Source organism: Musca domestica, unplaced genomic scaffold (genome assembly GCF_030504385.1).
Source record: "Musca domestica strain aabys unplaced genomic scaffold, Musca_domestica.polishedcontigs.V.1.1 8, whole genome shotgun sequence".
NCBI classification, from domain to species: domain Eukaryota; kingdom Metazoa; phylum Arthropoda; class Insecta; order Diptera; family Muscidae; genus Musca; species Musca domestica.
In genome coordinates, this window is record NW_026712409.1 from 15,148,155 (window position 1) to 15,172,180 (window position 24,026).

General features: G+C 34.5%; 2 protein-coding genes across 6 annotated transcripts in view; one reads left to right on the top strand and one right to left on the bottom strand.

The window, feature by feature from the left end:
• The window catches only part of LOC101892653 (troponin C), a 519,923-nt gene extending 516,111 nt beyond the window's left edge, over nt 1-3,812 (bottom strand). Inside the window, exon 1 of the mRNA XM_059131005.1 lies at nt 3,807-3,812. Coding sequence (XP_058986988.1) covers nt 3,807-3,811 — 5 coding nt within the window. The 5' untranslated portion in view covers nt 3,812. The remainder of the gene's footprint in view (nt 1-3,806) is intronic.
• The window catches only part of LOC101897106 (diacylglycerol kinase 1), a 272,567-nt gene that overhangs the window by 87,380 nt on the left and 161,161 nt on the right, over nt 1-24,026 (top strand). The gene's annotated exons all lie outside the window — the stretch shown is intronic.

Genomic DNA, 24,026 nt, shown 5'->3' on the forward strand with positions numbered 1-24,026 from the left:
TTTTACCAAGATTTCCTAACAAATTATTCAAGCACAATTATGGATTATGTAAAATCTATTTTCAAGGATTTTTATAAATTTTTTTTCAGACACTCCTTCTTAGATTTTTAATGGATATTTACTCTACTTTCTTAGAAGACCATTTAAAATCTAAAGAGGAGTGTCTAAAATTAAAATTTAAAAACCCCTTAAAAATTGTTTTTATACAATCCATAATTAAAAAAAAGTTGCCGTAAAATTCGAGGATTGCCGAGGATTGTCTAAAAAAAATTATAAAAAATTTTAAAATCTTGAAAATCGCTTCTATGCACTCCATACTTGCGGCTGAAAAGTTTGCGAGGGAGTCGTAAAAAAATATTCTTAAAAATACTAGTTTTTTTTTAAAGAAAGGTCCTTATAAAACGTAAAATATTTTTGATAAAAATTAAAAGGAGTTTTAATAAAATCCATGATTTATATAGCCTTGGACCTTGAAAAATAATATTCACTCCACAAGCCCAAACCATAGCTTTAAGTCGCAAAGGCTAGTATGCATTCTTAGAGAAATAGTCAATCAACTGATAATTTTCAATTTTCTAGAATTTTTATGATTTTTTTCAGGCACTCCTCCATAGATTTTTAATGGATTGTAACAAAATAGAGTAAATATCCATTGAAATTTCAAGGGTTTAACCGAGAAGTGCTAAAAAAATTATAAAAATCCTTGAAAATTGTTTTTATCAGTTTTTAACTTTTGTTCAAAAATTCGACTTCCTGTCCAAAAATATTCTTAAAATTACGAGTTTTTTTTAGCAAGTATTGCCTATGAACATTATATAAAAAATTGTAAAATCCTTGAAAATTGTTTCTTTACAGCGGCTGATTTTCCAGAATGTCCTAAAAAATATTCTTAAAAATACGAGTTTTTTTAGAGAACACTCCTTAAAATACGGAAAATATTTTTAACAAAAATTTAAAATAGTTTTAATAAAATCCATGATTCATATAGCCTTAGACTTTGAAAAATAATATTAACTCTATGTGATTACAAGTCCAAACCATAGCCTTTTTAGTCGCAATGGCTAGTGTATACTCTTGGATAAACGGTCATAAATCGATGCTATATATTTGTCGATAGCCGCCTGATAATATTTAACTCTCTGGGATTTTTGTCATAATAATTAATAAATTTTTCCTCTCAAAAACTGTATGGCCCCAGAAATTTTCCATAAATTAATAAACAGGTTGCTTGTCTATTGTTCCATTTCCAAGTCTAGGAATTTATTTTCATTTTTTCATTTCAATTCCTTTCACTGCACATACCTCTGACATTAATTCCTGACCTTACAGCAATTCTTTTCTAAATTTCCGTCATGTGGCAAAACTTTTACACAATAAAATTAAATAGAAATATTTTCAAATTCTCGACGATGCCAGTGATGATGATGATGATGACGAGGTTGGCATGACGTTCCATCTTCATACCTTTAGCAGCGGCCTAACCAAAAATACCGAACAAAAAAAAATATTCTAAAAATACTTAAAATATTTCTCTCAAATATAAATGCCTTTCAAATGATGATTTATTAACAATTTGCAATGGAATAAATTATTTCGGAATCAAATATAGAACACAAACACAAACACGTACACGAATTATGGAAAATACCACGAAATGAAGTACCTGACAAAATGGAAAAGGAAAATTTTTGATTTGTGAAAAATGGACATATGGCAAATGTAATGGGTATGAAGGAGGATTTCCTTGGTGTGCTTGAATTCACCTCAACCCTGCCACTAAATTTTACATGGATTCGAAGAAAGTGGCCGGGAATCAAAGATAAATAAAAGAGTAATTATTATTTAACAAGTAAAAAAGGCAGATAAGTGCGGGCGGGCCGAACTTTTTAAATCCTCCACCATTAGAAAGGAACTGGAAAATTTTCAAAAAAAAAAAAAAAAAAAAAATCCGTATAAAAACACCGCTCAAAACCTTTATATGGGGCTATACGAAGTCGTGATGCTGGATAAGTAATTTTTTGTGATAGGCTGTAGTAACCAATCCTAACTTCAAATACGAAATTGGACCAATTCCGGTGTCGCAAATAGCATCAAAACAACGAATAAAGGGAGGTACCGTTGTATGGGGGGCTATACTAAGACGCGGACCCGCATAGACGATTTTCCGTTTTAGGTTGATGTGCCCATTACAAAGGTCAAATACGATATTTGACGCAATTCCTATAAATAAAGTCACGAAAATCCTAGAAAAACCGAATATCTCGGAGTAGCGTTATATGGGTGCTATAGTAAAACGTATACCTACTGGGTGAGATGCAAAAATTACAACCAAATTTAGACTGCTGACAAGAATTGTTACAAAATGAGGTTCCTCGTTTCATTTACAGCGCACATGGCCACCAAAATCTCCGGATACCAATCCATTGAACTATTGTATCTAGAGTATTTTGGAAAGCAAGGTTGGCACTAAAAAATACCGAAGTGTCGATCACCTCAAGCAAGCGCTTCGCCGGGAATGGGTCAAAATACCCCAGAGCAACATTCATGCCAAAGGTGACCAATTCGAACAATATAAACTTATTCTAAAATTTGATGCTACTTCCGATATTTTTTGCTTTCATTCAATTAAATGTAAAAAATGCAAAAATTATGGCTTTTGACTTTGTTGCAGTTTTTTTTTATCTCACCCTGTATTTTTTGGATCTAAAATTATTATTTCCTCCATACTACCTATGGTGTAGGATATAAAAATTGTACATTTATTTTAAGACGGACTGCTGTAACGAAAGGGTGTAATATTTTCAAAGCGACAACGTTGTGTCAATTTAGTTTCCAGTTCCAAAACGTATGAGTGATTTCATATAATTCATGTAACTCATACGCAGAGTTTGCCTACAAATGACCGGAGTCCTTGAAAATACATTGAATTTATATAAAAACCCCATACAACATACATCCACACATTTCCACGTACACAATGACAGTCATACAAACCTACAACGAAGGTCAATCTACTCCATAGTTCAGTACACCAGTCCCTAAACGTATGAGTGATTTCATTAATTTCAAATAATTCGCATCACTCATACGCAGAGAACTAGAAAAGGAACTAATTCTTTCGATCAAACTAGATTGGTACAACGCTGCAGTACACCAATTCCTAAACGTATGATTGATTTCATATATTTCACGTCACACATACGCAGAGTGTTCCTACAAATGAACGGAGTCCTTGGAAATACAACGAATTTGTGCAAAAACCCCATACTACATATCCACACGTTTCCACGTACACAACGACAATCACACAACCCTGTAAGAAGAGTTTTGTCAATCTAGTTTATCGTTCGGTGCACCAGTTTCAAAACGTATGAGTGATTTAATATATTTCACATCACTCATACGCCGAGTGTTCCCACAAACGACCTCGGTTCTCGAAACTAGAAAAGGAAATAGAATCGTTCGATCGAACTAAGCTCTACTTATAACCACTACAACGAATTTCCGCAAAACCCCCATACAACATACATCCACACATTTCCACACACACAACGACAGACACACAATCAAACGATTAGAAAAGCTAGAAAATTATTACTAAATACAAAAATACAACAATATTAAGTAGGAACAGCTGGATTGTTTAGCCATATGTTTTAGCATTTATTGTTGCTGTGGTTGTTAGTGTTGTCTGTGGGTCGGATGGACGTTCAATTGGTCCATCTAGCCGTTGAGAGCCAAAGCCAGAGACAGAAGCAGAAGAAAAAAATTGGAATTGCAAACGGCATAAAATGATTCAAGTTGTAGCCATTTTTTGACTGACGTCAGCCTTAATATAAATGTGATGTGATGTTTATGATGATGGCAGTGGCGATGATGATGACGCGCTGACGTTCTTCTAATGCTTGTTGTTGCTGTTGTAGTAATGCGGGTGTTGTTGAGTTTTTGATAGTGGCAGTGATGATGATCATCATCATCATTCTCATCACCATTGGCCGATTCATGCCACTGTCAGTGCCACCGGACAACAGGCCCACAAAACTACTTATACTTCGGTTGCTGCGCTGTCCTGCATGGCTGATGTTTTAGAAAATGTTTAGTTATTTTTTCCAAAAAATGTTATTTGTGCTTGAGGCTAAATTGCGGTCATATTTTTTGATTTTAAAAATCTTATATGTAAATCATATATGTATATTAAATACAATAATGGAAAGGAATTTAAAGTTAAAAAATTCCTTTGTCCTTTTTGGATATATTTATTTAGGAAATCTGTTATTCCACCAGATGTATACCCTCAGTCAAAGTCAATTCAAATTGTTGACCCTCTATGTAGTAACTTCCGAAGGAATGAGCCAATATTGTCCATTTCGTATTGAATACGAATAAATATGATATAAATATTGCGACGTGCCAGATTTGGACTATATTCGTCACCTCCTATATACTATCGTATATAGTTTTTAGAAAATTTAACAATGTGCGTGAGGTACCATTATCGACCGAGGTATTCCATTTTTATACTTCATCAAATACAGCTAGAAATATTGGTATGGAAAAAATTACAAGAACATCGAACATTTATATCCAATTTGTGGAAAATCATAAATTGTATTTTCCTCTCAGGTATCTGGTTGAGAGAAATATTTAGATACAAGCAAGTCGTAAGGAAACGCTAACTTCTTTCGCGAGCTATTACTAATATAATTATTAAAAATTGGGACAATTTGTGACTGAGGTACCAGAAGGGGTTCGCAGATATATATCATCTTCACAACAAATCTTAGTGTTAGAAAAAATGTTTGTATGTGTGAGATTTGAAGAGAATCGGATGCTTATTTCGCTTTCCTTAAGCGTTTTGTTTTTCAAAAGATGGGACCCTATGTAGGAAAGGTGCCAGAATAAATGTCCCGATCTCTACCATTATTTAATAGACCTTGTGCTGATGGAAATATTGAGATGTACCAAGTCTGAATGGAATCGGATATTAATTTCGCGTTTCATGAGCTTCATGAACATTCAAAATTTCGACCCTTTGTAGGGGAGGTACCAGAAGTAGTGTGCCATCTTTACACCAGACTTTGGGTCAACAAAAATATTGTGATGTATGAAATATGAAGAGAACAGGATGGTTATATCGGATTTTATAAACGTTTTTGTTATTGAAAACTTTAACCCTTTGTGGGGGAGGTATCCGAAGGAATGGACAGATCTCTACCATAATTTTAACAGATTTTGTGTCGATGGAAATATTGAATATTGCCAATTTTGAATGGATGTTAATTTCGCGTTTTATGAGATATTCAATATTTTATCCCTTTGTGGAGGATGTACCAGAAGGAGTAGACCAACATATCCCATCTTCGTATCCGATCTTGGGTTAATAAAAAACTTGTGATGCGTGAAATTCGAAGACAATCGGAATCTTATATCACATTTTATAAGAGTTATAATTATTCAAAATTTTGAATGTGGAGTTGATCGATATTATCTATTTTCGCACCTAACACAGCACTGTTGCAAATATAAGAATTTGCAAAGTAAGAGCGACATCGGATGATTATTTCTATTTCTGTGCATTAAAATATTTTCTTTAAAAATGTCAACCTTCTGCGGGTGAAGTATCAGAAGGAGTGCACCGATATTGCCTATCTTTGACTTCGATCTAAAGTTTGGATCGATTCGTATACTCCCTCCAAGAGTTATCGTGTGCTCCATACATCCAGAAAGACAGACAGACAGACGAAAAGTACTTTTGAGTCCGTAAAGTACGCATTTTTAGTAGCCTTGCTTGTACATCTTACCGATTGCCCAATAACGTTTTTCAACAATTGCGTACACCTTCGTACTACAAAACTACGAATTTCTAAAATTCTCGCACTGCTTAACAGCTCTACTCCATGAGTGAAACTCTTGCTACATTTTGAGGTTTTAAAATTTATTGAGAAAATGTTTGGTTATTAAGTACGTTTTCGTACTATGGAAGTACGAATTTTCAGGAATTTTGTCCTATCTTACACCTCAACTCTATGGGTTATCCTAGCTCTTGGAGATCACGTCGAAATACTGCTACACCATTTTGTACATACTGGTAATATTTGCATCAAAGTGTGCCTTTTCTTTACCTTAAAAAACGTCAACGCAAAATTTCGAATTCTAGCTCTTACCAATAACTCGGTAAAAATTTCGTACCATTTTTTCCTTTTTGTACTCTTGAATGTACGAATTTCCGATAATCTCTCTCACGGAGGATGACCCTCATTAAAATATTCCAAATTCTATCTCCTACTAATCGTTATTCCTTTTGCTACCTTTAATGTGCAAATTTCTAGCCTTATGTTACACCTCTGCACCTCATGCCAAATGTCAAAGTTTTACCTCTTACCAATTACATAATTAATATGTTGTACCATTTTGTACAACTTCGTACCCTGAAAGTACGATATTCAGAAATCCCACCAATGTTAAGTCTCTCATCACGATGCAAATTTTTAAAGTTATGACTATTATCAATAGCTCTGTTACAATTTTGTACCTTTGTATACTATTCAAACTGTATTTTCCAAAAAATACAGCCGTTTCTTAACCAAGAGTTAAGCTTACACACAAATTTTAATTTAAGCTCTTGCAGATCTCTTTAGTGTCTTTTTGTACATTTTTGGTTATTTTGGTACTCTTGAGTGTACGAATTTGCGCACTAAAAGTAACCCTTTTATTCAAAAATAAAACCAAGCTCTTACCAACCACTCAATGCAAATGGTGACCATTTTGTAACTCTTAGTACCCTTGAAGTACGAATTTCCAAATATGCCGCCTCATGGAAATTTTCTAAAATTCATTTTGTACCATTTCGCACACTTTAGGTACGTATATTCAAAAGTGCTCGATTTTTTTAAAACATCACAAAATCGAAGTGACTCTTACTTATAATTTGAAATTTCTAACTCATACCTATAGCTTAATATTAACGAGTTAGCATCTTGTACTTTTAGCACGATTTGCATCCTTAAAGTATTAAGTACGAATATCCAAAAATTGAAACTTAGGGCGACAGTCTCTAAAAGTGTGGAGGGTTATTGTTTTAACCACTAAATAAAATTCCAAAGGGTAGCTCTTCATATTCGGTAAAAAGCAGTGAACAACCATTTTCTACATATTTGTACCTCTCGTAACCTTGAAGTGGGAATTTCGAAAAAATACGATTTTCCTAGAGAATTAGAAAGGAGGGAAGCCCACACATAATTTCGATAGTATTCAATAATACTGTCATTTTATGTTGTACCTTTTAATGGGTCCGTATCATTCTTATACGTACACATTTCTGTACCATTTTGTGCCACATCGATTGAAAAGAACGGGAAAAAGACAAATTCAGAGGACAAGCGCTTACCTTTCGCTTAGTTGTTTTGTAATATCAGTTTGTTGTTTACTTGTGTTTGTACTTTTAAAATACGATTTTTTACATTTACATTTTTTAAATCCCACACTTCTTCTCCCCTTAACAACATCTGTGACTCTAACGCAAAATTCCAAAATTCTATAGTCCATCGTTTGATCTGGGCATCGATAGGTGAGTTAAGCAGCCAAACAATCGCCTTTTTCTCTATTTATACAGATTACAATGCATAATTAATAATCCATATTAAATATCACATTTGTCAACTATAACCCTAAGGGCGTATGATTTATGGGCAAAGACTAATACCAATCATACGCACCAAAGAACCAAACAACTGATAAAGTCATTTACAGTCTTCCTTTTAATGATGGAGTTGCAACAAACAACAGTAAACAAATCGCTTTAATTAAAAAATTGTATGTTTCAATTTCAAATTTATTTTAAATACTTAAAATTTTAAATTAAATTTAAAATATAGTTCCATTATACGGAATGTCCACTGTTAACTGATAAATGTTCCACTTCCTATTTCCTGCAATTCACATTTCACGTTTTCGTTTTTCGTTCTTCTAATTATAATAACCAATTAAATAAATAATTTATTTTCGAAAATGTTTATATCATCAACAATATCCTATTTCAATTATTGATTTTAAAATTTAAGTGGCCGCGTGTGTGTGTCGGGTAGATTTGTTTAATTTTTATGTGTAAACATCATTAACAATTGAATAAATTTACAAAAACTCGCGCCCACACACACACACACACACTTACATACTTTTCTGATTGTTTTCAATGATCCAACAACACGCTACAATTTATTATTATTATTAAATGAATTTTTCATATTTCCCTCCTTTCTTTTTTGTCGATTGGTTGGTGTTTGATTTTCCTCCATGGCGTTGATTCTCGTCGGCGGATACAATGTAAATACAAAGCGATTACAGTTGAGTGCATTGGCATGCCTGACTGAGTGCATAACAAGTGACGGTGAATAAAATCGTGAATAAATATTTAATAGATTTTTCTTGTTTTATTGTTTGTAGCGCTGTGTGTTTTTGATTGTAGTTTATCCTGAGGGTAATATCGTAAAGGTTGTGCAAGGAATTGTCGGTATCAATGGGTTGATTAATGGAAATAAATTTATTTAAAAAAGTGGCAGCAATTCTTGGAGATATTTTTTACTCCGGGAGACCCCCGCAGATAGAAAGACGTTAAGAGGTCCTATACAAAGACAACGATTTCGAGAGTTCCTGAGCTCGACCACTCAAAAAATCACCAAAAGACTTTTCAGAAACAAACCTAAAGATAGAATTATTTTTAAAAGTTTCCTAAATATAAAAATTTATCCAGAAATCGCCAAAAGATAAAAGTTCGTCCAGATCCTTTCCATTGAAAACGTTACAGATGCCCTTGGAAATCCAAAATCTTCTTGCTGTCGTTTTGTAAATACCTGTGGTGGTCAAAGAACTTTTTTAAGCAGGAGACAGATAAACTCTCTTGCTTCTTAGATAGACCAAAGTTAAAAACTACTTTTTAGACATTATTTAGACCTTTCACAGACATATGATTCTTTTGAGGAGTTTCATAGATGGAATAACTTCCCGAAGTCTTTCTTTAGTAAGAAAATCTTCTTTGTACCTTGTGAATGTAGAAAACCTTACCCAGATCTTCTTATACCCTCAGCCATATGGCTATAGAGGGTGCATATTATTTGATACGGCCAAAGCGTACCTCATCGAAATAACGGGTTTAGACCCTAGATCTCTGTGGACCAAATCCGTTTCAGGACATTTTGAGTTGATCTGGTGGTGTACTCCAGTCTTCCATAAATAAACCTTGAGAAATACCTTTACAGAACGACCGTCTTGAACTTCTGTGGTAAGATTACATATAGAAGTCAAAAACGTGGACCTGGAAATTCAAATATATACCCGAGAACTCATATATACGTTTGAAAATGAGTCAAAATTCCGAATGTCCGGAGGTACCGTTACCACAATTTGGAGAGTTCTTTTCAAGAATATTTTTTATCCGGTGGGAACACAAACTACAAATTCGAATGAAATATACCCTAATTTTGTATTTTTATATGGTGCAATAGCAAATCTTTGTATCAAATTTCAAAATTCTGAGTACCTTTGAGAGTCTTCTATAAATATGAAAAAAATCATCTTCAGAAACCTTAAGGAGAAAATTTCAATTTCAGTGGTTCATTCAGTTGGTCTTTGGCCGAAATTGAGTGCAATAGGTTTCCTTTTTTTAGTAGGCATGTATCAATAACGAAATCCGATATCTCCATTTATAAATTCGTAAATTCGTCTTCATGGAGGAGCATACCAATCAAATTATTTTCCATAAAATTTTATGAAAACCTATTTCCAATTTCTTAATCTCTGACTATTCAAAATATTTTTATTTTTACTATTTTCTAACCTTGCCATAGTTTTATATTTTCAAAACCAATTTAATTAACATCAAAAAAACTAATTTCATTATTTTCTTTCTATTCCAGGTAATGAACTAAAAACCATATTCATATGAATTTAAGGTAATCGATAATGTATTGAAATTTTTCAAATGAGAAGTTCATCTGCATCTGCAATTGGTATTCTAAAATAAGCATTTCATTTTTACAATTTGCCGAAATGGTTAGAATTCACTGGGTCTCAGAGCAGTTGACTAAAACTCAAATTCAATTATTTTGATGTGAAAAATAATTTTAATATTTTTTTCTTCCATTTTTTTTTTCGTCCAACACCATTTGACTGGAATTAATTGGCAATGGGTTACGTTTCAGTTCAATAATTACAAAAATATTTTTAAAATATGATGTTATCTAATATTTAATTGAACAAATTTTTAATTAGAGTGGGGAGAATTGAAAATTTGTTATTCGCAATTACTCTTCTTAAATTAGATGCGGAAAATTATCCTAGAAAAAATTAATTATTCAAATACACTTCCTAGGCAGAAGTTAATTGAAGAATTCCAATTTAATTACAGAAATACAGGGTGAGATAAAAAAAAGTTCGACAAAGTCAAAAGCCATAATTTTTACATTTTTTTAAATTTTTATAAAATTTTTAAATTTTTAAAAAAGCAAAAAAATATGGAAAATAGCTTCAAATTTTAGAATAAATTTAGATTTGTGCGAATTGGTTACCTTTGGCACGAATTATGGCCTTCAAACGGCCAATGAAACCATCACACGCTGCCCGAATGTTGCTCTGGGGTATTTTGGTCCATTCCCAGTGAAGCACTTGCTTGAGGTGATCGACACTGTGGTATTTTTTTTAGTGCCAACCTTGCTTTCGAAAATACTCCAGACGCAAAGTCCAATGGATTAGTATCCGGAGATTTTGGTGGCTATTGTGCGCTGGAAATGAAGCGAGGAACTTCATTTTGTAACCATTCTTGGGTGGCGCGTGCTGAGTCCTGTTGAAATGCCCAAGGTCTGCGGCCAAAATGTTTGCGTGCCCAAGGCTTTAATACACCCTCCAGAATATTTTCGCGACAATATTCGGCATTTATTCTGATTTTCATTGATTTATTTTGATTACTACGAGCAGCTGTTATGGCGGCCCACACCATCACCATGGCCGGCACTTGAGTTCTGGTGGTCAATCGAAGGTGCCCATTTTGGAGAAACCCAAATTCGGGAGTTCACCACTGTCGGTTAAGCGAAACAACTCTTTAGCTCTTTGAGTGTATTTTCTTTTTGTTGCGGTGTAAGTTCGCTCCGAGCTCATTTTTCACCCTCCAGAATATTTTCGCGATAATATTTGGCATTTATTCTGATGTCACGGTCGATTTATACGAGTAGAGAGCGACTATCGGCTGTTATGGCGGCCCACACCATCACCATTGCCGGTGCTTGAGTTCTGGTGGCCAATCGAAGGTGCACATTTTCAGCTGACTTCTTTGGCAAGTAAACGCGATTATTTTGATTGGAGAAAACTAAATTCAGTGGTTCACTACTTTCGGCCAAGTGAAGCAACTCTTTATCTCTTTTGAGTCTATTTTCTTTCTGTTGCGGTGTAAGTTCACTCCCAGCTCACTTTTCAATATTTGCCGAATGGAACATTGCGATATGTTCAGTTCACGAGCCGTTTTTCGGCCACTGCGACGCGGGTTTCGATCAAGACGTTTCTTTACTTTTCGAACCATTTCTGCTGATGTTGCTGTTTTCTTCAGTCCACTTCCTTGACGTCGAGCTACGCTACCACTACACGGTAACGAGCGATGGTACGAGACACAAAATATTTATTCACATTTAAATGCTGGAGTGCTCTAACCATGGCCACTTGTGGTTTTCCAGCCAAATATAAAGAAATCACACTATCACGCTTGAATTCCATCGCGAATAACTTTTTTTTCTGGAAAATTCTCACCAAAATGCTTTTGTACGCTTATAAACAATATAATGAGCTGTCACTGGAATAATTGTAACAGATATCGGACGAATGGCTTAGAAATGGCAGCAGTCTGAATTTGGATGCATTTTTTTAATCTCACCCTGCAATTTTCCCAATTCCAATTTTCCCCAATTCACTCCCCTTGGAAAATATTTCTTCCCCTAACCACCCTTGTAAATATTTAATTTTAATTCCAATACTCGTTTGAATACTGATGACGAGGCTTGTCTCCTTTTTTTTTTTTTTGTAATATTACTTTGCCATTTCACAAATCCATCCTCCACCTCCATCCACATCCGTATAATTGGAATGACAAACTTTCTCCAAAAGCATGTAAAAGTTTATATTATATATTTTTTTCAGATAAGTTTAATTAAAATATAAAATTTTATATTATTTCAACGCTTCCGTTTTTTGTTCTTTGTTCGTTTTTTTTTCAAATGTGTGAGTGAGCATTCTTGTGTGCATACTTTCATGTTCTCTCTCCCTCTCTCTCTCTCACTCCCTCTGCACACATTTGTCACCCAAAATGAATTGCCAAAAAAAAATTAACGAAATAAAATTTTTACTGCACTTTTTATGGAAGTTTTGTTGTTTTTTTTTTTTTCCTGAAATTTCCTTGATTTTATGCTGGTTTATCCGAACCCTTTTTTCCGTCATTAGGTTTTTTCCCTTTCCTTTTTTTTGTCCAGAGTTGATGTTTTATGAAGCTTGAGTTGTGGAGCGATAAGCTTTTCGGTGGTAAAATAATGATGGTTACATTTCGGTATTTTTATTGTTGAGTTGAAAAGTTTTATTGGATTTTGTTATCATTTTAATGTGCGGTGTGTCAACGAAAATGTGAGGAAGAAGTGTTTTTGGAAAAAAAAATACAGGATATTGTTAAAAAAAAATTATTTCACTGAAATTGAGTGGCAGGTAAATAAGTCCAACGGTAGGACTTCTTAAAATATATTTTTATATCCTACAACACTATGTGATGGAGGTATTTAAAGTTTGATTGGCCCAAAAATTATGTAGCACCTCGAAATATTGGTTTCCCACATAGAAAAGTATAGGTTGCAATTATGGCCCGATCCACGCGAAATTGAAATTGGAGATGGGGTTATGGTCAGATTAGAAGCCTGTGGCTTTTGGAGATGATGGCAAAATATTTAGGGGTTGAAATGAACAAAAAAATGTAATTAGATTTTCCAGTTGCTCTGATGGTCGCAATTATAGACCAATCGACACGGAAGTTGGTATGGGACTAGAGCTTAGGGCTGGGCAGGAGTCTTTTAATTTTCATGGTCATCGGGTAGTATTTAGTGGGTGAAATAGACCATAACATTTATGTGGAATAAAAGACAAATTTTCCATAAAACCTAGAGTACATTTTGACATCTGTTATGATTGCTCAATTGGAGTGGGATCCGAAGGAATGGGCCAATATTTTCCATTTTGTATCGGACCTAAATAAATATGATATAAATATTGCAATGTGCCAGGTTTGGCCTATACAGACTACTCCCTTCACTTTATATTAGATATGTGAAAATATTTAGAAAATGTTAAAATGTGCTTGAGGTACCTGATATAGTCGACCGGAGTATTCCTTTTTCATGCCTTTTCTAATACACATAAAAATATTGGTAAGGGCAAAATTGCAGGAAAATCGAGCATTTATATCCACTTTTAAGCGAAATCATATATTCTATATTCATATCAAGTTTCTGATTGAGAGAAATATTTAGTTGTAAAGAATTGCTGACTTGTTTCAGAAGTTATGATTGATAAAAGTAACGTAAATTGTGATCCTTTGTAAGCAAGGTACCAGAAGGGGGTTGCAGATATATATATCATCTTCTTAGCAATCGTTTCTCTTTCTGTGCAGTATTTTTTTTTTAAATTTATTTTATTTTTCTTTTGGAAATTTCGACCTTTTGTGGAGGATGTACCGGAATGGGTGGGCCGATGTATCCCAACTTCACAGTAGATCTTGTGTTAGTAGAAAAATGGGATGTGTCAAATATAAACAAAAACAGATGCTCATCTCGGATTTCATAACCGCTCTGGTTACTCAAAATGTCGTTCCTTTGTGTGGGAGTACCTTTGTGTGGGAATAATCCGATCTCTACCATCTTTATAACAGATCTTGTGTTGATAGAAATATTGAGATTTGCCCAGCCTAAGTGGAATCCTATGCTTCGGAAGCTTCATGGATATTCACAATTTTGACCAGAAGGAGTAGATCGACCTATTCTATTTTCACTCCAGACCTTGGGTTATTATGATGTGTGTAATTTTGAGACAATCGCACTCTTAGATCACATTTCATAATAGTAATAATTATTCTAAATATTGACTATTTGTGGCGGAGGTACTTGATAGAGTGGACCGATAACGGCCATTTTCGCACCTGTCCTAGCACTGATGCAAAGTTGAAGCAAAATCGAATTATCGTTTCTCTTTCTGTGCAGTAAATTATTTTCCTTGAAAATGTTGACATTTTGTGGGGAAGTACCAAAAGGAGTGGACCGATGTTCTCCCAATCTCCCAACTCAATGTAAGGTTGACAATTATATTACAATGTACAAAGTTTGGACCAACCCGTATACTCCCTTCGAGAGTTATCGTGCATACCAGCCAGACATACAGACAGACAGGCGGACGGACATCGCTAGATCGACTCCAAATGTACTCAAACGGATTTGGTCCAAGGAGACCTGGGGTCTAAACCCGTTATTTCGACGAGGCAGCTTTCGGCCGTTTCAAATGATATATACACTTTCTAGCCATATGGCTGAGGGTATAATTAAGGATTTTAATATACAGGGTTATCCATATTTGACGGACCCATCTGGCAACGCCATAACTTTTGACAGACATGTCACATCGCTTAATGACATACCGCGTTTGAAGCGTTAGTCCAAGCAGATTTTTACCATGAACCAATACACGCCACGCGAGCGCTCTGAAATAGTTGAAATTTACATTCAACAGAAGAAGTCAATTGTGAAAACTCAACGTGCTTTTTAAACATTAAAAAATGTGAGAAGTGCGCCTTCTAAGAACACCATTAAGCGTTTATACGAAAAATTTTCAACTGGTAGGGCTCTTTCTAATCCGAAGAGGCCATATAAAAATCGACCAGGGCGATCGGCCGAGAATATCGCTGCCGTACGAGCCAGTGTTGAGAGGTCCCCAAGAACATCCCAAAAACGCCGTTCTCAGCAGTTGGGCATGGCTCGGTCCACTTTACAACGGATTATTCGCATTGATTTGCATTTGTTCCCGTACGAAATTCAATTTACGCAAAGAATGTTGCCTGCGGACAAGCCTCGTCGATTGGAATGGGCCCAAAAAAACATGGGTCCGTCGAATATGGGCAACCCTGTATGGTAATGGAGAGCTTTTGAAATTATCAAGAGCCTTAAGCTTAAAAATTGAGGCTTGTCGGCTCAGTCTTTGTTATAGTGCCTACAGAAGGATAAACTCCAAATTTAGATATTTAGTCATATTTTCCAAAAAAAAATCGTATTTCAGGTTATCATTCTATCAATAAAAAAATATATCAATGTACTTTCAAAAACAAGAGAAAAAATGAAAATTCAAATATAAAATGCAAAATGTTCTTCCATGCTCGTTATGGAGCTACGTGTGCATGTTTTATTCGTATACTCGTATTTGTACTTGGTACATATGCCGAACTATTTGCACTTCGTTAACATTTTTATGAGTTTGAGATACAGTTTTTTGTTATTTAAATTAACAGAAAAATAAATAGGTAGCAGCATTTATGAATTCATACCTTGTATTTGTTATGATATCTGTGTGAGCGTGGGTGTGTGTGGGTTTTCCCATCTCACTCTCTTTCTCTCTCTACCGCTCTTTGTGGCAATATTTGTCAATCTGTCTATCTGTTTGTCTTTCCTCTGTTTATTCTTTCTATTCAACTTTTTATTACAATTCTTTCTTTTGCGCCAACAATAACAACCTACATATCATCTACCTACCGAACGTCATAATATCAACCCACAAAAGGACAATTGTACAATTCTCTCATTGTCCTTCCTATTGTCACATTCATTGTTGGCGTTCTTATTGTTGTTATCGTCATGTTTTCTTCCTCTGTATTTACTTTGAAAATATTGATACGGTCACAGCACAGCCATAGAAAATATGACGCGGCACATTGGACAATGTGTCGCAGGACTTTTTACATCGGCCCGATGGTGGCTGTTGAAATATTCATAGCCGCCCGGGATGTCACGTAAGGTATTGTCAAAAAAAAAAAAAAACAATGTATGAATGTATGTATGCCATTGTCATGAATATTGATATCGAAAATTGCAGGGGAGCATAAAACGGTGACATGTGTCAGTCAGGTGGCTGGCTGAATGAATGGCTGGCTGGCTGGCTGGTCGACATTGTTCGTTTATATTCGAATATGGTAAAATTCTCATTTCCTTATTACCATAACAAATTTTGCTATGCATTTGAATATTTTTAATAAGTTTCGTGGAAAGTTTTCAGAATAATTTTGTAATTGCTTGAATTTTTATTAGTAGTCATGGGAACAACGGCCAAGTTAATTAAAATTCCTAGAACTAATTTCTTGACAAAATATTTCATTGGTTGTCATGGATAAGGCAATTCTCACAGATGGAACTGGAACTGAAAACAAGTAAAAAAGCTGTAAGTTCGGCCGGGCCGAACTTTGAATACCCTCCACCATTTGGTACAAATTTCACAATTTCTTAAAATCTTAGAAATACCGAAAGTAACTGTATATTAGGGTCTATACGACGACGTGGACCTGCATAGGCAACTTTTGTCATAAGCTATTACGATATTCAAATGCGAAACTTGAAAAAAAAATATTTATAATGTAGCTAAAATTATCAATAGAATAGAGGGGAGGTACCATGGGGGTTATAAAAAGTGTACCTGCACAGACAATTTTCTGCCAAAGGCTGTAGTATCCATTACGAACTTCAAATACGAAATTTGAAACAATTCCGGTAAATAATGTCTCAAAAATCATCAAAATACCGAATATCGGGAGGCACCGTTATATGGGGGCTATGCGAAGTCGTGGACCTGCACAGACAATTTTTGGTGTTAGGCTGTAGTATTCATTACGAACTTCAAATACGAAATTCGAAATAGGTCCGATAAATAATGTCTCAATATTCATTAAAATACTGAATATCGGGAGGTAACGTTATATGGGGCCTATGCGAAGTCGTGGACCTACATAGATAAATTTCGGTGTTAGGCTGTAGTATTCATTACGAACTTCAAATACAATTCCGGTAAATAATGTCGCTAAAATCATCAAAATACCGAATATCAGGGGGGTACAGTTATATGGGGGTCTGCACAGGCAATTTGAACGTGGACCTGTACAGGCAATTTTCTGTCATAGGCTGTAGTATATATTTCGAACTTCAAATACCAAATTTGAAACAATTCCGGTAAATAATGTCGCTAAAATCATCAAAATACCGAATATCAGGGAGGTGCCGTTATATGGGGGCTATACGAAGACGTGGACTTATACGACCCATTTTCTGTATTATGCTGCAGTATCCATTAGGAACTTCAAATACCAAACTTGAAAGAATTCCGGTAAATAATGTCGCTAAAATCATCCAAATACCGAATATCGGGAGGTACCCTTATACACGGAGGCTACACGAAGACGTGGACCTACATGGCCCATTTTCAATATCAAAAGTCCTGCAGACATAATACACATTTGAGTAAATTTTTATCACCTTACTTCATTTCGTTCGAAAGCTAGAGTGATTTCCACAGACGGACAGATGGATAGACGGCCGGACATTGCTAAATCGACATAGAATTTTATGCATATCAAGAATATACTTTGTGGGGTCTAAAATGTATATTTCGAGGTGTTACAAACGGAATTACAAACTTAATGTACCCTCCATACTATGGTGGAGGGTATAAAAATGATTCTAAGGTCTAGGACAACAATTTCGAATCCAATCTAGTTAAATACATTTGCCAAAATTGACATTTGAATAGAATGTCTTGAACATACCGACCCCAGAAACTTATGGGGATGGACGTCATGAGAATCCGGGTCTACTCCGATATGGGTATTTTTCTGAATTTTGAATTGAGATAAATTTTTGGATATAGCCAATGGTAAAGAATCGCTGACTTTTTCGCAACTTTTGACAGATAGAAGTATTGAAAATGCTAACTTTTTATGGTACCAGAAAGGATTCGCAGATATATCTCACCTTCACAACAGATCTTGGTTTATTAAAAATGTTAGCCTATGTGGGGGAGGTAACAAAAGAAATAGTCCTATCTCTACTATCTTCATAACAGATCTTGTGTTGATAGAAATATTGTGATGTACCAAATCTGAATGGAATCGGATATTAATTTCACGTTTCATGGGTACTCCAAAATTCTGACCCTTTGTGGGGGAGATGTCAGAAGGAGGAGGAGGACCGATAAATTCCATCTTCACAGCACATCTTTTGTTGGTAGAAATAATGTGAAATATAACGAGAACCGAATGCATATTTCGGATTTTATAATCGTTTTGGATATTCAAAACTTTGACCCTTTGTGGGGGAGGTACCTGAAGGAATAATCCAATCTCTACCGTTTTTATAACAGATTCTATGTTGATGGAAATATTCAGATGTGCCAAGTCTAAATGGAATCGGATGTTATTTTGAGCTTAATGGATATTAAAAATTTCGACCTTTTTTGGGGGAGGTACCTGAAGTAGTGGACCGATATTTTTCATCTTTACACCAGGTCTTGAGTTTATAAAAATATTGGGATGTGTGAAATTTTTAAGAGAATCAAAGTCTTAAATCACATTTTATAAGAGTTATAATTATTCAAAATTTTGACATTTTGACCTGGAGTGGACCGATCCATTTTTGCACCTGACCGAGAACTGAGGCAAATATTAGGATTTGCAAAGTTGGAGCAAAATCGGATTATCGTTTCTCTTTCTGTGCAAAAAAAAATTTTTTCAAATTTTCAACCTTTTGTGGGGAAGGTACAAGAAGGAGTGGACCGCTATATTCCATCTTAACATCAGACCTTGGGATGTGCTAAATTTGAAGACAATCGGACTCTAACATCACATTTTATAAGAATTGTAATTATTCAAATATTTAACACTTTGTGGTATGGACTAATTTTGTCCATCTTCGCACCTGACCTGGCACTGATGCAAATATTAGGATTTCAAAAGTTGGAGGCAAATCGGATTACCCTTTCTCTTTCAGTGCAGTCAAATATTTATTTATTTATTTATTTTTTTTTATTTTTTTGACAATTATTTATGACAGTCCCATATCATTTATTTATATCATATGATTAATTTTTTACATTTCCAACAAACTACAAAAAAAACCTTTCACTTCCAAAGAAAAAAAAAAACTTAAGTTATGACCACAAAAAATGTTTGTTTTATTGCCAAAAAAAGAGAAGAGAGTTTGTCCCACGTTCTCCATAAATAATTGAAAAACCGACAAGAAACTTATGTGTGTGTGTGTGTGTTTGTCACATCTCGACTTCATTTGCAAGGATACGTATCTCGTTCTTGTTTTTTTTTCCATTTCCCTCTTCTCCAGTGTAATGTTGTTGTTCCGTTTAATGAAGGCATGGCACAAAAACTGAAGAAACGTTGCACTAATGAATGGCAATTGTTTAACTTGTCATGTTTTTATTTGCTACATACTTGTGTTTGTCACGACAAAGCGACAGTGTGACGCCAACGGATATTTCTGTTGCCATTTAAACAACTCTTAGTGTTCGGTGTGTGTGCACTATATTCTGTGTGTGTGAGTGTGTGTGTGTGGTAATTTAAACGAAAGTCTAAATTCATTCATTGAATTGAGTGTGTGTGTGTGTGTGTGTATCTGTGTGCCCAGGACAATTCAATGAAATAAATTGAAATTGTGTAGGTAGATATGTGTGTGCCAAGTCAAGAACAGAACTGATGAAACCCGGTCAGGTTGGGATAACATTTCATGGGCTATTTTTAGATGGCAATTTTCAAAATGTGTTGGCAAAAAAACATTCGAATGCAGGTTCACTTTTTATTAAAGTTCGTAGAATGTCTGAAAATAAAATTTGACAGCTAACCGATATGTCACAAAAAAATATTCCTTAAAATATACTTTTCTTGCAAAACCTCCTTTTGATAATATTTTAAAAATACTTTTTCTTTTTGGAAACCCAAATTGAGAAATTTGGATTTTTGAATTTTTAAATTTTGAAGGGATCTGCTAGTCTTTGAAACAAATACGCAAAAATCCACAGTATTGGGATTTGATATTTCTTTAAAGAAATATTTTTATTCGAAATCCGTCTAAAGTGATTTGCTAGTCCTAGTTACTTTTTAAACAAATCACCGTTAAGGAAAACTCCTCGAAGAAGATATTTCAAGAAATTCTAATTCGATGATTAAATAGTCACTGAAAATATTCTTAAAATCTGGATGTCCTTAGAAAACATTTTTTTAAATCTACTTTTCTTGGAAGTTAATATTCTGATAGTTCTTTACAAATCAACATTAAGGAATCTTAACTTCCCTGAGAATATTGGATCCAATCATCCAATATTCTCAGGGAAATCCCTGAATATATTCCAAAATCTGAAAGTTCTTGGAATAAGTATTCCTTGGTAATTCAAATGATCTGGTAGTCCTTAAAGGAATTACTTTTTAAACAAATCACAGTTAGGTAAAACTCCTCGAAGAGATATTTCAAGAAATCCAAATTCGATGCGTAAGTAGTCCCCGAATTTATTCGAAAAATCAGAAATCCTTAGAAAAATTATTTTTAAAATCTACTTTTCTTGGAAATCCATATTCTGATAATCCTTTGAAAATACATTATAGCGAAATCCAAATTAAGACATTTACTAGTCCTTGAAAAAATAACTTTGGAAATCAGGATATTAAGGGATCTGTTAGCCTTTGAAACATATCCGCAAAAATCAATATGATTCGAATTCAATATAGCGTCAAAGAAATATTATTTCAAAATCCGAGAAAAATGATCTGCTAGTCTCTAAAGGAACTACTTTTTAAACAAACATACGTTGAGGAAACCTCTTCGAAGAAGATATTTAAAAAAAATCCAAATTCCATAATTAAATAGTCCTGAATATATTCGAAAAATCTGAAAGTCCTTGGAAAAGTGTTCTTAAGTAATTTAAATTAAGAAACCTGCTGGAACTTAAAAAAAATATCCTCATACATTTTTATGATATCTCAGAAAACTCCATGTAAAGACCTTTAGGAAAAAGGTTCCAAACTCATATAAGTTGAGTAATTTGCCAATTCTTTAAATTCCTTAGAATTACACGCTGTGGAAATTAATAAATCCTTCTTAATTAAGGAATCTTGAAAAAATATTTTTTTTTAAGTAACCTGGCAATCCTGGAAAAAAAACACTCTAAGAATACAAGTTCAGAAGCCAACTTGGTCTTTGCTAGAAAAAAAATAATTTATTTAAAGTTAAGAGAATTAACAAAAAAGCCTTTTTTAGCCAAAAAAAATAGTTTTAATGGAAAAGAAGTAAAAAAGCAGTTAAGTTCGGCCGGGCCGAACTTTTAATACCCACCACAATTTAGAAAGGACTTGAAAATTCTCAAAAAAACTTCCGAAAACTACCACTTAAATGAAAATTGTTATGTGGAGACCATATGAAGACGTGCACCTGCTAACGATTTTTTTTTTGTCACAGGCTATAGTACCCATTATGAACTTCAAATACCAAATTTGAAACTATTCCGATAAATAATGTCGCCCAAATCACAAAAAATACCGAGTATCGGGAGGTACCGTTATATGGGGGCTATACGAAGACGTAGACCTGAATGCAAAAATTTTTGTCATAGGCTCTAGCACCCATTACGTACTTCAATACGACATTTGAAACAATTCCGGTAAATAATATCGCTAAAATCATGAAAATACTGAACATCGGGAGGTACAGTTATATAGGGGATATACGAAGACATGGACCTTCATACGAAAATTTTTTCCACAGGTTGTAGTAACCATTAAGATTTTCCAATACGAAATTTGAAACGATTCCGGTGAATAATGTTGCTGAAATCATCAAAATACAAAATATCAGGAGGTACCGTTACATGGGGTTTATACGAAGACGTGGGCCTGCATAAAATAATTTTTGTCATAGTCTGTAGTACCCATTACGAACTTTAAATATGAAATTTAAAATAATGCCGGTAAATAATGTCGCTAATATCACGAAAATACCGAATATCGGGAGATACCGTTATATGGGGGCTATACGAAAACGTGGACCAACATGGCCCATTTACGAACTTAACCTGCCTACTGTGCATGTATGCAAAATTTTAGCCTTCTATCTCAATTTGTTCGAGAGATAGCGTGATTACAACAGACAGACGGACAGAAAGGGTCTATTATGAATATTTCGTGGAGTTACAAACGGAATGACAAAGTTAATATACCCTCCATAGTATGGTGGAGGGTATAAAAATATATTTAAGTAAAATTTATAAAACTTTACTAACTTTGCTATTATTTTCGCCAAAAAAAACCCAACATTAAGTTATTCGATACAGACTGGCAGCTTTATTTCTGTTGGCTAGGTTATATGCTCTTGGATCCTTTAAGGATAATTCTGCCGGGACAACATGGGTACCGCTGAAAAGCTTTTCAAGAGTACTCTTCATACCAAATATAAAAAGTTTCAAAAATATTGTCCGATGCCGCCGAGTCCACCCATTTCGGAAATAATCCTGAGGTAAGGATAATTATTCCGGCCATTACTCCTACAAAGATAAATTCTGCCGGGGCAACATTGGTACCATTGAAAAACTTATCGAGACTACTCTTCATAGCCATGATAAAAAGTTTCGAAAATATTGTCCGATGCCGCCGAATCCACCCATTTCGGGAATAATCCTGAGGTGAATAATCCTCCTACGAAGCCGTTATGTCCATGCCATGGCACTCCTTAATGATTTCATACTGCACAACTCAGTGCAGAAAAGTGCCGCTTTTATCATTACTTTTTCATACCGTACACCAAGTGGTAAGGGTATTATGCCTTTGTGCGTTTGTTAGTAACATGGACACATAGTTACTTTTGAGGAGCTTCATAGAATCGCTTTCTGAGTCGATTTATGCAAGTCAGTACGTCTGAGTACATCCGTCCATGTATTCTTGTGAACAAAATGCAGGTCGCATTTCTTATCCGATTGAGATGAAATTTTGCAATATTTGTTTAGCGCAAGGACGAATCCTATTGAAATTATTGATAATCCTCCTACAAAGACAAATTCTGCCGGGACAATATAGGTACCTTCGGAAAGCTTATCGAGAGCACTCTTCATAGCAATAATAAAAAGTTTCCAAAATCCACCCATTTCTGAAATTATCCTAAGGTAAGGATAATTATTCCGACCAATACTCCAACAAGAACCTTCTCATCTTACTCCTTTATACGAAAAAAAAATAAACGGTACTAAATTTACTACAATTTGAATTCGGAGAAACGGATGGAGCTGGAGTCCTAAAAATTGAAATTAACAATACTGACGGAATGTAGGATTGGGATATGAGGAAAGTTGCCGACAGTTGTACTTATGTGCATGAAAAGCTGTAAATGGTACTAAATGTGGTGCAATTTCGATTTGGGCGAACCGATAGAGCTAGATTTAGAAATAAGATCACTATTGCATTCAAGGACTTGCGAAATTCAAAATTAGGTAGCTTTGGAAATTCGTACTTATGGTACTAAATTTGGTACAATTTATATTTTGGGTGAACCGGTATAGTTAGAATTTCGAAATTAGATTATTGTGGCTTTGTAGAACTGAGGTATGCATGTAGTTTTATAAACCCATACTTATGTGTACTATGTGGTACTAAATCCGGTACAATTTAAATTTTGGATGAACCGTTAGAGTTGCAATCCTGAAATTTGGAAATAAGATTACTATGGCTCTGTAGAACTGAGGTATGCATGTAGTTTTAGAAACCCGTACATATGTGTACTATATGGTACTAAATTTGGTACAATTTAAATTTTGGGTGAACCGGTAGAGTTTGAATCCTGAAATTTGAAAATAAGATTTATATTGGACTGTGTGGGTATGTAATTTTGGAAAATTGTACTTATATCTACTTAAATGTATTTAAATTTGGATTTAGATGAACC